At 42.9% G+C, this 17,519-nt stretch overlaps 1 protein-coding gene and 1 long non-coding RNA gene across 4 annotated transcripts in view; one reads left to right on the top strand and one right to left on the bottom strand.

Moving 5' to 3' along the window:
• Positions 1-16,966, top strand: part of DIAPH1 (diaphanous related formin 1) — a 244,228-nt gene extending 227,262 nt beyond the window's left edge. For 2 of the 3 annotated variants that reach the window (XM_073649668.1, XM_073649667.1), the window contains 3 exons: positions 1,072-1,207; positions 4,965-5,051; positions 12,521-16,966. In XM_073649668.1, coding sequence (XP_073505769.1) covers positions 1,072-1,207; positions 4,965-5,051; positions 12,521-12,678 — 381 coding nt within the window. In that variant the 3' untranslated portion in view covers positions 12,679-16,966. Of the gene's footprint in view, positions 1-1,071; positions 1,208-4,964; positions 5,052-7,656; positions 7,704-12,520 lie in introns of all 3 variants that reach the window. The other variant, XM_073649669.1, reaches the window with a different exon arrangement.
• On the bottom strand, positions 1,033-3,721 carry LOC141164437 (uncharacterized). The gene is made up of 3 exons (XR_012250904.1): positions 3,607-3,721; positions 2,461-2,588; positions 1,033-2,377 (listed from the first exon to the last, which is right to left on the bottom strand). It is a non-coding gene; the product is annotated as an uncharacterized lncRNA (long non-coding RNA).
• Positions 16,967-17,519: the final 553 nt, after the last annotated feature.

The following is a 17,519-nucleotide window of genomic DNA, read 5'->3' as shown; positions in this document are numbered from 1 at the left end:
ATGTCTGCTGTTAGTCTAAAGGGACCTCCATTACCAAAACGAAGAGGCTGAAAGCAGTCACTCTGCGGCTTGTAGCTTTCCTATGGAAGCTCATCTGATTGTCGTGGGTGACTGGGTTAGCTATCAGGCATATCCGATGCATTCGGTAAATGCCCACAGTTATTATCCAGCTTACATCAACTGTTGGATTAGACTAGATCCCAAAAAGACCCAATTTGCTCCTTGCTTGCCAAAAGTGGGCATAGTTTATGGGAGTGGGCCACTGCCTTTTAGACAGATTTATGAGGGGTCAAATCACACCCAGACTTAAAGGGATTTTCTGGTTAACAGTGATGACCTGTCTTTAAGATCATCAATATCAGATGATTGAAGATCTGATCAGCAGATTAAAGCCCGAGCACCGCATCCTAAACATGGTTAAGCGTTCCTCTGCTCTGTGCAGCACCGCTCCGCACTTGTAGTTGTGCCTGCTATTACTGTTCACCTAAACTCACCCAAGTGAATGAGACTGAACAGAAATACGAGACACAGCGGCTAATAGTAGTACAGCGCTCTGCCGTATGGGGCGGTGTGATGGTGAACAGTGAAGGGGACGTGGCCCCTCCAAACTGCTTATTGGTGGAAGTACGGAAAGTCAGACTCCACCAATCTAATATTTATGGCCTATTCTCCACTTTGAAGAATTGGAAGATCCCTTTAATGGTGTCATTGTGATAGATGGGAAAATAGACGTGACCACGGGGCTCATCACCAAGTCCTGCTCTGCTCTGCAGATCCCTGCTGGTGTGGTGTATAGGCTAGGCCTCAGGGGTTATACTCCCTGGTGTGTACACTCATGCCCATGCCGCGGTGTGCATCCTCATCAGTCTGCCTAATACCCGGGTTAACCAGGTTCTGGAGCTGATTATAACAATACATGTATAAGGCTTTTATTTTTCACCCATTTCTGGGTCTACTTGGTGATTTTGTCTGTAGCTCAGGCCCCCTTTAGGAGAGCCTGCCCAGGTGACACATTCCCTTCAGACTTTGTAGACGCAAAGCAATAGTTTTTTTCTAAATTTTCCCATATAGCAAGCTCTCAAAGATAATCAGAAAAGACGTGAAGCCGAAGAGAAACTCAGGAGAGCCAAGCTTGCCAAGGAGAAGGCCGAGAAGGAGAAACTGGAGAAGCAACAGAAGAAAGACCAATTAATAGATATGACTGCAGGTACGGTAATTGCTGTCCTCTGCTGTCTGCAGCTGCTACACTGCAGACACTTTGCTACTGCTTGTGATGACCATCCCGATCGCTTTGTATTGGAATCAGAAACTCCTCTGGAGTTATACTAGTAAGTTGTCCTATTAATCATCGGTGTGGGGACCACAACTGGGACGCCCTCTGGTCATAAGAACAGGGGACTTGTTGAATGGAGCTTCAAGTCACTTGTGTCCTGCTGCTCCATTAAGTCTATGGCAATAACAAGGATATTGACTGTCATGGTCACGTCCATAGGCTGTAAATAGAGCTGCAGGACTGCTGCATAACCAGGGGAGAAGTGTAAGACATATGGTTTTTTTATGTACAAGTTTTTTCCGTCAGTGATTTTTATCAGAGTTTCATTAGTGATTTTTTTGCCAGAGTTAAAATCAGACATGTGAACAGCCCTATAGACATGTTAATCGTGAAAAAAAACTGATGGCACTCATACGTGAGACATGTGAGCCCTCAGGCCTGTCTGGTGGTATCCACACCGATCCGTAGACTTGAATACCACAGATCTCGGGGGCATGAAGGTAACAAGTGAGTTAAATTCCTGTAGATATGCTAGACATCCACCCCTGAGACCAGTGTACAGCGGCCAGTAGAGGGGATGAGTGTACAGAGCCCTGTGTGTGCGGTTACTTCAGCCTCACTTCCCCTATAAGAATGTTTTCTTTAGGAAGGAGAACATTAGCGGAATTCTTTTGCAGTCAGAAGGTCATCGGCCTGATCCCCGGAGAGCGCCCCTCGCTGGTTTCCATTACACATTTTCTGGACTGCTGCTGGTCCCACTTTCTTTATGAATCCTCTTTTTGGAGACGGATCGGAATCGTCTGTATATCTTCCAGATGTGGGACTCTGAACAGTTAGTAGCTGGCAGCATCCTAAACTGCACAAACCATATTACTGCTTAGTAAGCAATGCTCTCCAGTCTCCTTATACTGCCATGATGCCTCATCACTGAAACTTGAGGCCGAGGAGGAGCTGGAGATCACTTTAGTAGACTTTCTGTTTGGCCGTCAGATATTTCCACTTCTCACAAGAATGCAGTTTGTTATTCATGAGGCCGAGGTTTCCTGTGGAGCGGCTCCATGATGAAGGCCAGATGCTCATTCCAGCGCGTGAAGCACGAGAGTCCTAATAAAACCAAGGGATCACATTATTACATAAGGCTGTGCCAGGAGATCCGCATCTAGAGGAATACATGTAGGGCTACATACGTGCACCATGTAATTGTGACTTCGGCCTCATGCCACAGGTCTTGTTTTGCCGCTTTGTTTCTCCGATCACACAATGGACAAACATCTCAGCATGGAGAATAAATAGGAGCAGCGTGGCATGGATGAGGCTGTAATGAAAAGTATTACAATTTTCCAATATACCGTCCTTAAAACTCTGCTTGCTGTCATTCAATAATGACCTGTGTACTGCCAGGAGATGGAAAGCTGCCCGGCTCATTACAGTACAGATATCACAGCCACATTATCATCCATTAGAAACTGAAGAGGAGGGTTCCTGACAGAAAGCAGAGATCATAAACGGGGTGTCCACTACCATTCATTGCCCCAATGGGCTGCAGAGATGAAGAGAAATTATAGAATTGTCTCCCTAGTAGAATGTATGGATGTGTGTGTGTATATATATATATATATATATATATATCTGTACACATCTGTATGTGTGTGTGTATAGATGTGTTTACTATATTATATCATATCCTCATTTTCTGCAGCACACTGGGGCAATCAATAAGGGATTGAGCTGTGCTGATAGATGTACGTAGGACAGCTGCCGTATAGTGGGTGCAGGTGTACGGTTTGTTGTGTATTTTCCACCCATGTGTCCCTTACTGCTGGTTTTATAAATGAGCTGTGGGTGTAGAAAGTAATGAACACATCAGATCTGCTGATCACTAGAAGAAGGGTGTAGAGCCCCCCATTGCCCCTCTCTGCACGGCCATGTTAAGGACTTCTATGGACAGGGTGGTGGTCAAGCATGTGGGGTGCCACGGAGTACAGCACTCCCATCAGCTGGGGGATAAAGTAAGGCGTAATGGTGGGAGGCTTGGGACCCTCGGTCTGGTGATCAGCGGGATTATTGCCTCTCTTGTAGATGGAGATCTGTTCAGTAGCAGATTTTAGCTGTCTCTGGAGCAGCAGATGTAGTGTGGAAAATGAATTTAAGAGGTTAATATATTTGGGCTCATGTAAAGCATGGCGTGCCTTATTTGCCTATTGGAAAGCGTGTCCCTGTGCCAGTGTGCGCTCTGTGACCCCAGGACGAGGCGCACTATCAGATCCAGATGACATGGCAGGACTTGTACAAGCCATAACCAGATCTATCCCATCCCAGGATCAGATGTTTACCTATAACACAGTCTTGGTTCGCAGCCTTGTAATGTAGGTCAGCGTTCACTCACACATTCTGCCACCTGATGGCGACATTGTCAGCTCCTTGTTCTCTGCAGTCCCTGAGCCAATGACAGATGTTCTACTATAGGCTTATAGATTCCGGTTTCACATGTTGCCATGGAGACAGTGAGGCAAGGACACAAATTCTTCCAGGGTTAACTGTTGATTTCCTGGAATTCGGCTGCCTATTAGAAATGATTGTGCAGCATTACAACTAGCAATAAATACAAGGAGTTAGGGTGAACATGTAAAAGTGGTACTGTAGATTGCAGAGCGATTTGAGCTTTCTTTTATTTAATTTAATATGTAACCAAGTTCATTGCTTTTAGAAAATTGCTCACCATGTAACCGAGCTTTGGTAGGTGCTGTACAGTTCTTTGGCCAGCAGAGGGAGCATGGATCCAGTCATTTCTTTTCTGGATCCAGTGTAACCTTTCACCCCCCTTCCCTGGGCTTGTGCAATGCAGACAGGGGGAGGATGACTGCACTGCAGTGAAGGCCATAGCATACAATGAGGAGTCGGCAGGGAGACGTTCCCAGAACTCGGCTCCCATCCAGAGCGTAGGACTTCTGCCTTTAGTGCTGCTGACTCACCAAGCCCTGTGTGTGAGAGACATGTGCTGATCGCTCGTATGTGCTGACCGACAAAGGGGAAAATCCCAATAATGCAAATAAGAAATATCCAGATTGTAATCAGAAAATAAAATACAATAATGATCCTGGCCGGGGTAGCCAGGAAGACCCCTAAGCTATTCTATATATGGGGTGTAGTGCATACTCTGAATACCCCAGTTTATAGGAGCCGGCTTCATTGTGGGCACAGGATGAGAAGATCACTGACCCAGATGTGTGTTGGTGCATTCAGCCGTCTGCTGTGCTCACAAGGGCAGGAGAGCGTATATACATGTATTCATGCACACGCTGATTTCCCCCGAGGCCTATACAACATCCTGGCAGCCGCCCCCATCACAATCCACAGCTCAATTTGCTTAATGGCAGATTTCAAAAATCCAAATATAGCACAATAAATAGGGGGGCGAAGCTGCCGCTCTCATGAGGTTTCCCAGCTTTCCCATTCTGTAATCTATAATCATTAGTGGCTGCGGTCACGTATCTGGACTTTTCTAGCTATTTCGCTGACGGTCTGGATTTCTAATGTCTGTTTAGGTAATTTGTAGAATCCATACCAGCCAGGTCCACATTTCCAGCATTAGATCCCCTACTGGGCTGCCATGTATGATATATACATATAGTGATGTGAGCCTGAATACATTGTATCCGTAGACTGACTTATTTCTGCTCTTTCCTTGCAGAGGGTGATGAGACCGGTGTCATGGACAGTCTGCTAGAGGCTCTGCAGTCTGGAGCCGCCTTCAGAAGAAAGCGGGCGCCACGTCAAGGTAATCCCCCAACTTTGGGGTCTGTTTCCTTATACAATAACATGTGAAATACATCCATTCCTATGATTTGGATGCAGTCTTTTTTTTCGTGCACATAATTTTTTTTGTGGATGGCAGATGTACTAATAAACTCTGCCTGCTTGTAAATGTTACCTGAATATAGAGGGGTTTTAAAAGGATATTCCCATTTCACAAAGTAATGACGTGCCACGAGGATATCTTGATTTTGAAGTATTTCAGGGTCTTGCCTCCTGTCCCTGAGCATGAAGGGGCACAGGTCTGGTGTAGGGCTATGGCCCCTTCACTGTTTTTCTCTATACAGCGGGTGGTTAGGAGCGCCACTGCAGCATAGCATCATTCACAGTGAAACCATTAATGCTGGGGCGACACAGCGCCTTTAGCCACAGACACAGGTCACGCAACCAAAGATCGCTATGTGTAGCTGTTCCATTGCAGAGCAATACAAGTGAATACATTGTGACTCCTAGGGTACCGCGACAAGCAAACTGCACAAAAATCCACCCCATATAAACTTTTTACAGTTAGTCACGGTACCCTTACGGTTTTTAATACAACCCCACTCATTTATAGTGACCTGCAATGTAGTGGCTACACATTGCAATATTTGGCTGTGCGACGTGCCACTAGCAAAGTCACCATGTAGCCCCCTTAAGTGACCATTTGTGCCATACCAGTACTTCAGCCTCTTCAGACTTGTTGTCCCTGTCTGTCTTACTGGTGCAGATATCATTAAAGTGAACCTGACTGCTGATACATGCTGCCGGACCCATAAGCAACATGTATCAGGCACTGGCTGTATGATCTCAGCCAGGTATGTTTGACTCTCAAACGCTTCGGCGTATCGGAATAAAACATACTTTAAAAGCTGCCGGGGACCACGCTGCACTGAAGTCAGACAGGCAGGTGTCTGGCGGCTTCTCCCTGCCCGCTTACCTGGAATGATAGGACTCTGCCTACAAGTGCATGTATGAAGAGACATGTCACTCCAAAGCTACAGGCGGGGAGAAGACCCCCGGAGACCTGCCTGCCTGACTAGACTTCAGCGCAGCATGGTCCTTTTGGCAGAGACCGGTCAATCCAAGGCAGTGGGCGGAGAAAATCCGCCGGGGACCTGCCTGTCCGACTAGTCTTCAGCGTAGCTTGGTCCTGTAGGCAGAGAACGGTCACTCCAGGGCAACGGGTGACGCTGGGAACCCACCTGTCCGACTAGTCTCCAGCGACTTATGGCAAAACTATAATAATGGAACAAGCATTTTCTGACAAATTAACATGAATGTAACTACCAACATGGGCGCAATTCCTGATGTCACTTGCAGAAACAAGATCGCCACAGCAAAACCAAAAATGTCAGTTTAACAAAGCAAAACCAAAGTCTTTGGTTTGGAGACTGAGTAAACAAAATATTTTCAAAGCGCGTGAAAAAGTGAGAGACCTTGTGTTTTCTTTTGTGACTTAATCATGATTGAACATGACTGTTTGCTGTTGCACAAATAATGAATCTTTTCTTCTACCGTTTCCCGGTGAGTCACTGCAGGGTGTGGTAGGTGCTGGGCTCATCGCTGGTCTTCCCCAATCTTTTCTGGCTTCAGCCTTTTCATTAATACTGCAAAATCATACTTGAGTGTATTAAAGGAGTTGTCCGGTGAAAACACGTTTTATGACCTATCTATAGGACAGGTGATACCTTATTGATCTGTGGGACCCGTACCGATCAGCAGAGCGGAGACTTTTACCCCGTTAGACTGGAGCGGCAGTACACATGCTCCACCGCCACTCCATTTATTCTCTATGGGGCTGCTGAGAGCTGTGTTTGGCTTATTTTTGGAAGCCCCATAGATAATGAATGGAGCGGTGGTTGGATGTCTGACCTACTGCTCCATTTTGTAACCGGGATAAACGTTCCCTATTGGAGATAAAAATTTCCCCTTTCTGCAGCTCCCAACGCTCGGACGCCTACCGATCAGCAAGGTATCACCTATCCTGCGGGTAGTTGGAGCTTGTTTTTATTAGACAGCCCCTTTAAGCTGCCTTTATGCCACCAATAAGAGTTCATGGAAATGAAATCCAAGGTCCAGTTGCCACGGTCATCATTTCACCGGTATATGCAGTTTATGTAGATGGCTATTATGCATGCCGCCTCGCTTATAGACCACTTCATGGCTGTAGGAGGACCCACAATAAAGAATATCTCTGGCAGTGGTGGGTGACTCTTCTCACAACGATCCCATATCCACAAGTATAAACCTGTGAGCTTTAGCTGGTGGATGTGATTGTGTGATGAATCGGTACATTGTATAATTTCCCAGGGACACGGCATGAAGTCCTCATGTGTTTCCTTGGGTCATGGTCACACACAAGGATGTCGTTGTTAACAAGATGATAAAGTATTAATTAGTCACTGTTGTGTAGTATTGATAAGAACGAGTTCAGTGGCAGCTTGTACTCACGGCGGAGACAACAGCTCCAGTCCGAGGAGGAGGAATTGCACGGTTCCCTGTGCCGCTTTCTGGTGGTCCTGCACTTCTATTGGCATATTGGACAGGTCGCCATTCTCTTCTCTTAATGCTCTATTTCTTCCCAATAGACTCTCTCCTGTCCCTCACTGAGGAGGAGGAGCGGGCACCAGACCTGGTAACGCTGGGTGCATTCGTGTGATGTGTTTGTGCCAATAACACTTTGTCCTTTTTTTTTGTTATTGTTAAACATACCCAATGTTTCCATTATTTTTTTTAATTTTTAAGATTATTACCCCTTGATTTTTGTTCTCAAGTTAGAGCTAATATAGTTGGCATAGCATGAACCTGTGCCGAGCCAAGTAACGCTAAAGGATGGATTGAGAGATATTACATGCACAGGGTTGGATACACGGACTAAAGGCATCACCTTCATAAGATTCTCCCACCCGACATTTCGCGGATAGCTGAGAAGACTCTATACAAAGAACTTCACTATTACTGATACTAATCATCTGAGAAACAACAGATTTAGGTAGATTTGAACCAGACAGAGGGGTCTTCCAAATTATTAAAAAAAATGCCCAAAACTAGAAAGTCATAAAATAACAGAAATGTAATTCACTGATTTAATTTCCCCATGTTGGGCGCCACACCTATAGTCTTCTGCTTAACTGAACATCCTGTAAAATACACATGACCACTGCTGCCAATCACTGAACTTAGTGATGTATAGCACATGACCACTGAGGCCAGTGACTGTCTACACAGCATTGTCACTGCAGACCTATAACTGGAGACCAGTGGGAGGAATGGCGACGTGAAGCTGGAGGGGCAGGAGATCAGAAGGATTGAGTGGTGCTGCTCACTTCATCATCGGGAGGTGATTGGTGCAGGCGGTGTTGCGTCTACTTGGGCCTGCCAGGACTCGTACACAATATGCAAGTATCATGTGACGATCCTATTCTTATAAGTAGGACATGTGCCTGATACCTGACGATTGTTCCCGCAGAATAGCAGGGACTAGTCAACGCAACATCATCAGTGTTGTTTACCTCCTGATGCTAAAGTGAGTGGCACTGGAGAGCCCCTTTAAATGGGTGACCACTATTTCTGGTATCTTATGGCCATTCTTGGCTTTGGGTACATTTTTAGTACGTTAATAATTTTAATGGTGATCAATTACAGCACATATCAAAGACTTGCATCATATTCACTGTTGCATCTCTCAAACCACTTTTAGATTTTGGTGTCGCAGACTCATTGACACGCCGTTCGTAACAAACGTATTTAATACTGTTCTAATGCAATCTGCTCCGGGCTATGCGGTGATGGTGCATGACCTACAGCGGCACATGGTGGCTTTATCCATGAATGGAGTCTGAAAACATGACCACAAGACATGGGCACCGCAGTCTGGTCACGAGAACAGTGTCGCCACTTTCTCTTGACGCGTGTCCCTGGCTTGCACCAAGCTTTGCATAGCAGAATTCCTCCTCTAACCTAGTCCTTAATCTACACTGATTTCTCACCATTTGTTAACAAAATAAAAAAAAAACCTTAGTAATGTGTTTTATTACAGTATTCTGTATATTCTACACTTCAAATACAAATAAGAGTAACTTGGTTGGTCAGTATTACATACAAATTGCTGGGCAGTAGAGTAAATCCTTTAATCAGACGTATCCATCCCAAGCAATACTCGGCGCATGATTAAAGGCCGGATTCAGCCGCAATTAGGGAGCAATGATTAGAAATCTTCTTTCTGCTTATTGTGTTGCTTGCCTGCAGTGTGTGCTGGTTTTCTTTTGCAATGCTTTCATGTATTTCTTACCACAACAAGCGCGTATTCAGTTTTTCTTGATAACCTTATTATTGATGACCTCATTTTTTACTTGGAAACTTTGCATCAAATTGTCGTTTTCTCTCTTCTCTAACATAGCTTCTCCTTGCACAACCTCCTGTCCTCTTTGTTCAGGCAGAAGAGCAGGGCAATAAAGGGATTGTTCTTGTTTTGTTTTTTATTTATTGAAAGCCCTATGTTAGTGGCCACCTAAAACGCTCATTCAGCCGACAGCAGTCTTTCTTGTCCCCTAGTACACATGGATGCTCATGTGTTGTCAATGGGAAGAGAGACTATGCGGTTGCCAGATGCCTCTGGTGGCACCTTGTCTCTTCTGAGAACCAAAAGTTTGGGCATGTGGAAATTCAACAGCCCAATCATTTTTTGATGGTCACCTGCATAAAACTGGAAGCCTGCATATACATTGGAAGCTCAACTGGTCTTGCTGAAAATGTTGGTTTCAGCCAGCATTAATCTAATGTGTATAGTTGGCTTAAAAGGGGTCTATCACTTCTCATAAAAGACAAAAAGTGACAGAATATGAAATTATAAAACATTTCTAAAATACATGTAATAAGCAAATTGGATAATTACAGGGACCCATGTTTTGCTTTCATTTTACCAGAGTGAGCACATAATCTGGTTATATTTTCTTCTCTGGGAGATGCCTACGGTGGAGGTGGGGTGGGCCACCAATTTTGTCTACAGCATCTGAATAGTAAATAGTCAGATATCCTTGAAAATTGGTCCTAGATCAGATCAGAATGCATGGACTGACCATGGCTCTCCCGCCCAGAGCATGACTGTCTCCTAGAAATACCTGCTTGGGTTGGGAGACCTGTGGCCAGTTCTATGCATTAGCAGTCCATGCTCAGACCGATTTGCACGGACGTCTTCATGAGCCCTTATGCTGAGATGTAGTTAAGGTTCAGGTGGAACAAATCAATTCACTATTTTGTCTAGTTGCTGCTCCATAGAGTTAAATGGGAATATCCATTCACCTATTTTTTTTTTCCCCCATAAATTTGCCAAAATTGAAGTACCTGCCTCCGTTGTTCGGAGCTTGAACTTTTCTTTATACAGAGTATTGCTATAGATCAGACATGTCATCCTGCTGCTAAATGGTGAATCTGCAAGAGGAGGACATGGCTGCTTCTAATGGGTTAATTTAGTAGAAGAGAAAATTGTTTTTTTTAAATGGTTCCTAGAGGAGCTTCAGCGGCTTATAAGGGGTTAATCTCTACCTATCTACATACACTTAGCCACAACACAGCAAGGAGAAGCAGTGACACCGTAGTACAGATGCTGCGTACAGTGGTATTTCCAAGTTGAGGGGCAGGAAGTCTCATTCAGCTTTCACAATAGGGTGGCATTGGAGAGCCAGAGATAAGCCTCTTCTCCAGAGCTTTTATACTAAATTAGTGAGGACCTTTTTTTTCCACTTTTCTTAATTATATATACTTGAGGAAGGGTTATATTTCCCAGCATGTGATGATTCCTATTTTTAGACCGTTTTTGTTGTCTTACAAACACATCTGTTGATGGTAAAATCGGAAAACCTTCTTAAGTGCTTTGATTTGTATGTTGCTGAGTAAAGAAGGAAGGCAGAAGAATTATTTCTGTATGGCTTGATGTGGAGTTGTGCTGTGCTTTTGCATGTCTATCTGTGCATGTTTAGTGCATGATTATGTCCACTTACTTTAACCCCCTTTTAACTACTAACTTTCCCTGCAGGAGCTCGAAAGATCAATAACTTTTTTTTTTTGCTGGATGCCCTTTTAAAAATGAGTCCAACATCTTGTCATCTGTATGTTCCAATTTGCAAAATGGGTCTTTATAGCGCACATTAATTTTCAGCCTTCACAAAGTCAGATGAGTAGTTTGTGTTAAAGGGGTTGTCTCATCATCTTAAATGTGTAACATTGTAAAAAAAAAAGCAACTTTTACAGTTTACTGTTTAACTTGTTTTCTTATTATTGGTTAGTGCTGGTTACGGGCTACCTCTGCAGTCTAGCAGTGGTGGCGGGTCTCGTTGGCAAGAAGTGCGGCTCTTACAAGCACTTTGCAATAGAGCTTGCGAGCACTGCTCTGCAGCTGACTGGATCCAGCCAACCTCAGTGCTCTTATGATCTTCTTGTCAGAGCCCACTGTTCGGGCCACCATGTTGCTGGTCCATAAAGTCAATCAAAAAAGCACTGCTTCCTCCACCCGGGAAGCCTGGGAGGCTGAGGATCGGAGCTCCTTGAGATAGATGATACAACCCCTTTAAGTTCCCTATTATGTGAATGGGTAACTACCGTAATACAGACTTACACAAATAAATAAAGAAAAAAAGCACATTGAAAGTTAGAATCTACATGGCAATCGGCTGATAACTGAACCAGCGTCCACACATTACCCCCCTGTAGCCGCGGAGCATCACCTGGCGCCCATTTACATTTAAGTCACTGAACCGCTGGATATTTTCTTACGTATGGCACAAAATGTTAATGAGCCATATCCCCTGCATCGTTAAAGACTTGGTGCAGGGAAGTGCCGTATATCAAAAGATAAATAAAAATGTTTGCAGCTCCTATGTTGCTTACAGCTGGTCACAAAGAAGCTGTGCGTTTAAAAAAGGATTGGACAACTCTTAATGACTGCAGTAAGTTTTTGCAATAATCACTTGCAAAGTTTATATATCTTTATAAACTGTGGACATGACTACAGAGAGGGCGCAGGACTGGACTCTACGGTAGCGTTGTAGGGATATTGAACACTCAGTATTTTTCATAGCTGATTGCTGGAGGTCCCATCTGCCTATTGCCAGGTACTGTCCTAACAAGTAGGGATTATCCAATCAGAGGACCCTTAAAGGGACAGGCTTACTTCATAGTTTCCATTAGCCAAGCAGTAGAACATTGAATGCAACATGACATTTGAATGGAAAGAGATGCCATCATGCAAACCAGTGCCATACATACGTAAAGTGACAAAAGTTTAATTGTAGATAACCTGTAGAATATTCTCATTTATCTTCTAATCTTTCAGCTCAGAACGAGTTCCCTTTAAGGTATCGATTGTACGATTTATTTGTTTCGACCATTTACTATAAAGCAGCTTTACCTCTATAACATTTGACTCATTGCTCTCTTCTCAATATTCTCTCTTAGCGAATAGAAAAGCTGGCTGTGCCGTTACCTCGCTGCTAGCGTCCGAACTGACCAAGGATGACGCATTAACAGCGGTGGCTACGAAGAAGAAGAAAGCGAACGATGAAGACCTGATTGGTCACGAAGAGAGTGCAGATATGCTCACGCGTTCCAGTTAACCATGCGGTGTGAGATCTACATAAAACCGCTGAGCACGTGGAAGAACCTCCTAAGAATTCTGAAGATGATTTTCAACACCGAGGCTTGTGTCAGAGAGGCGAAGGGATGTTTTTGGTCATAGGTGGACGGTGCTAATCAATGGTCTTCGTTTTCTTGAAATTTTTCCTTTTAAGTATAAGTGTGACAGGTGTAGGTAACATGTTAAGTGCTAAAACTGTGTGCAGGGCATCATCAAAGCCAAGTAGGTCTTGGAGTTTCGGCATGAAGCCCTCTACGCGGTGAGAAAGATCTAGAATGGACTTAGACAAGCTAACCAAAGTATGGACTAGTGTATATACAATTCTGCCTTAATTCCTCTGTTTGCTTACCTCTCGAGGATGGAGAAGATCAATATCACTGTAATGTAAATTGCTATTTTATTTATCTTGGTATTGTGATTGCACAGGTCATCTGATATCAATGATTACTGGCTCCGAGTGACTTGACACTTATCGCTGGCAACCTCTTTGCGTACACAATGTATGTTCTTTTTCTCTTCGTGTTGTCTCTCAAAGGCCGTTGATGATGGTACCTTCTCTCCAAGTCCTACAGACACGAGAGGACATATTTGTATTTTAGTTGGAAGTTTTTGCCTTTTTTATGGCATGTTTCATATAGGATTGATATTACATAAATTCTCCAACCTGCTGACAGCTCTAGGTCTGTAATAACTCGTGACACTTAGGGGTAAACTGTTTTTAAATTACGGGGGACTTTAGGCTTATGAGAGGACCGTGTACTAAACACTTCATGCTCTTTTTTTTTTTTTTTTTTTTTAATCCCTGGTGGATTGAAAAGGTACTTTTGGATTGGCCTGTGTGGGATGCAAACTAGTATTCCAAAATCACTTCTATGTATGCGTATACATATCAACATATCATTCCTGGGCTCGCTATGTAGTGCATGACTCCATTTCCTTTGCACATCTTTTACTTTTTGGAAACTTTTTGGAATTTTAAATTGCTTTCTTAAATGTAACATAAGATCCTGAACAGGAAGATGATCATCCTCCAAATTGACGGCCACACCTTTCACCTTTGGTGAACCACATCGTCTCCTTGAAACTTTCACCAGCTTAGCTATTTCTTTGGAGCACATCGTGGTCCCAGGTCCATCTATCTAACAGCAAAAATATTTAGTCAGACACTGCAAATAAATAAAGAGGAATATGTGTTTCCAGGATGCTGTATGATGTCATTTACTGTGGGGTTTTATTTTCTACATGAATATATTGAGTTATAGGATTATTAAATTTAGGATTCTTCAGTATTTCTACACGGAAGCACGTGAAGTAATATAATTTGATCATAGGCTTTATTGCATTGTTTCTTGTTAACGGTTGAGCCAGCTGTGCTGTATCAGTACTAGGTGGGCTCCGTTAGAATGTATGGGGGGCAGGGGCACCATCATAGTGTATTCATACAATAGTTCACACCTAATGAACAAGAATTTACCTACTTACGTTACATCCACTAAACCTTTATAGTCACAGTATTTCAGTTGGATAACTTTTTGGGTGATAGAAATACATCTGAACCCTGGATATGGTTAAACTAGAATATCCAGAGTCACCACTTTTTTATTTTCGATAGTCATATCAAAAAACGTGACCAGCTTGACCCATTGTGGGATCCGGATGACTTCCCATGGCACATTCTTTTTATGTCTTTGTATAAAAATAATGAATGTTTCATCACCAAGCACAAAAAAAAGCTGAATGTGAACACCAGCAACCTACTAAGGAAATCAAGAAGAAAACCCAACAAAATTGTGCTCAAGTGAATGTCATCGAATTTTGGGCTTGGTACCCTCTACTTGCCTTGTATTTCTATTTACATTTATAGAGGAAATGGTCACAATCTTTGTCGGATGATTTCTGAGGTTGGTAGCCTAGAACTTGGGGTACACTTCGGTATTACACAATATTGTACTGTCAACATGTGTGTGTGTGGGTAGTCCTCAACTGAGCCACAGAATACACTCGGTTACCATTAATTATTATAGAACATTAAAATAGCAGTTTTATTGTTACACTAAAAGAAACCCATCTTAGAATGTTATTAAGATCAGTGCCTGTGAGCATGTGCAGTAGGAAGCTCCGCTGCTGTGACCTGAATATAGCTTACCAGTACATGGTATAGGTTATCTTCAGGTCACAGCAGCAGTACAGCATTCAGACAGGGTGGGCAGCACTGTGAGCAGCCTCTTCTAATCCTGGAGATACCAGGAGTGTTGAGGTAAGGAGAGGCTGCTCACTCTGCTGTCCACCCTGTCTATCTGATCTAATCCTGCATATACCAGGTATTCTGAGGTAAGATCAGATGGACAGGGTAGACAGCAGTGTGAGCAGCCTCTTCTTACCTCAACTCTCCAGGTATCTCCAGTATTAGATCAGATAGACAGGGTGGACAGCAGTGTGAGCAGCCTCTTCTTACCTCAACTCTCCAGGTATCTCCAGTATTAGATCAGATAGACAGGGTGGACAGCAGTGTGAGCAGCCTCTTCTTACCTCAACTCTCCTGGTATCTCCAGTATTAGAACTCCTCTTCCTACACATGACTGGAGGAGGCAGAGCTCCCTACTGCACATGCTCACAGACGCCTGTCTTAACATTCTAGGTTCCTGTCGGAGTAACAAGACGACAGCCATTTTTTATGTACAATAATGGTTATTTCTCTAGGCAAAATAAAAATTGCTAATTAAAGGCATTTAGGAATTTATTCAGAATGGCTTTTCTTTCTGCCTTTGATTTTTTCCATTCCAGGAGAACCCCTCTTTAAATTGTTTTATATGCTCTGGACTAATAAAAAGGCAAACAAGCCACATATAGAAGGTATATTAAGAGGTAAATTCAATGATATTCAGTTTAGCACGTTTGGATCTAGGACAGACAGGATCTTTAATTCTAGCATTGAATGTATCTTCTTAAATGAGAGCAGCTAACGTTTTACTCTGAAATTATCGCAATTTGCCAAAACCCTTCTGCGTTAGGACCATGTATGTCAGGTGGGATAATCCCTGCTGTAAATCTGTTAGGATATAGGTGGGTGTTCAGATTACAGCATTTTGATAGAAAACTTTGTATGTTTTTTGTTTTAGCCTCAGGAAGCAAGCATCACATTAAGCATCATCGTTCATACCTTAGTTTTACAGATTTTATTTTGGTGTTTTAGTTCTTCTCGGATATATTTTTTCTACTCTTCTGAATGTTCTGGGTGCTGGGCTCCCCGTACTTATACAGCATTGTAAAATAGGTTACTAGTCTTTTATTGATTTTTACTCCATAAGCACATTGTTGTATTATCAGTGGTGGTGATTTCCATATCTATATGAGATCACGTTGGATGCGTATGAAATAATTGTGGCTTTTGATAGAGATCTGATAAACATGCCGAGTTACAGAATTCATCCAGTACTTCCTATAGAAAGTGAAGGTATTGGAGAAGCATCCGTTTCCAAGCTGGGTGGGAATGGCTCGTCGCTTTCAGCTGCCATTATAGCATTGTTGGTGCGTAAATGGGATACCGACTGTCATAAAACAGCTGATGGTCTGCTGAAGGGTTGTGTCAGGGATACTGCTTGCACTTGGAAACGCCAAGCAGCTGCTCTGTGGATATTAGGCATTTTCTCATTTTTTAGCAAAGGATGTGGTTTTAAACCATAAAATCCTCTTTTGTTATTGCCTTCCTTTGCATTGATCTACCAGTTGGGTGTAGAGGATGACGTGATATTTATGTACCAGTGTTGATCCAGGAGTTTCCCCAAGTTACACGCTTCTTTCATATCTGAAAAAAAAAATAGTTCTCGATCTCCTCTATTTTTAATTATTATTTTTTTTTTGCTGCCGTGCTTGATAAAGAGATTGCTGCTAATTTAATATAATGCTCAGCATAGTGAGGGGCATGATCAATACCATGGTCCCAAGGGAAAAACCAATGATCCATAACTCTCGCTGGCACCTTGTTATTGAATTAGTTTTCAACCTCGCTGCCCATGCCTCCCCTGTAAACTGCCATATGTTTATCGTGGACTTCAATGCAGTTTCATTTGATTATGTTGAAATCTTACATGCCAAATGCGGCAAGCCAGACATCTCATTTATTTTTATATATATATTGCATTTTACACTGTTTATACCACTGAAAATACTATGTTTTCCTAGCTCATTTTTTTGGTCTGTTATTTTTTCTGGGAATTGTAATCATATCATACTTTTGTTTAAAATGTTAATAAAACAATTCAACTGTATGTGCTTGTCTTTATCCTCTCATGGCTGAATGAGAAAAATGCTCAGGCACTAAAGGCTGAATGAGAAAAATGCTCAGGCACTAAAGGCTACAAGGTGCACATCGCCAGAAACACAAGCTGGGCACAATGTAATGACGCTGCAGCCATAGATTAATTCATTGAAAGGTGCAATTACTACAATGGGGTCACTTTTGTTTTTTTTCTGCTTTTCTGGAACCTTAGGGGCTCCGCAAGTGTCAACCGCAACCTATTCTACTAAAATCTGTGCTCCAAAAGCTTAATAGTGCTTTTTCCTTCTCATCACTGAAGTATGGCCTAATAGTAATTTCTGGTGACATATGGGGCATCACTGCGTTCGGGAGAAATTGCGCAATAAATTATGGGGTTCAGTTTCACCTATTAACCCTAGTGTACCTGACAAATTTGCATAAAATAAAAAAAATTTTTTTTTTTACCAATGTCATATTTTCACATCTCCATGTTATAAAATTGTGAGGCACCTATGGGTTCAAAATACTCACTACAACTCTAGATGAATTCCTTAGGCAGTAAA

The sequence above is a fragment of the Phyllobates terribilis genome, unplaced genomic scaffold (genome assembly GCF_046119375.1).
Source record: "Phyllobates terribilis strain yellow unplaced genomic scaffold, ASM4611937v1 Scaffold_10__3_contigs__length_209671492, whole genome shotgun sequence".
In the NCBI taxonomy this organism is placed as follows: Eukaryota; Metazoa; Chordata; class Amphibia; order Anura; family Dendrobatidae; genus Phyllobates; species Phyllobates terribilis.
The sequence above is the reverse complement of the archived record's forward strand: the minus strand, read 5'-3'. Positions and strand labels throughout refer to the sequence as shown.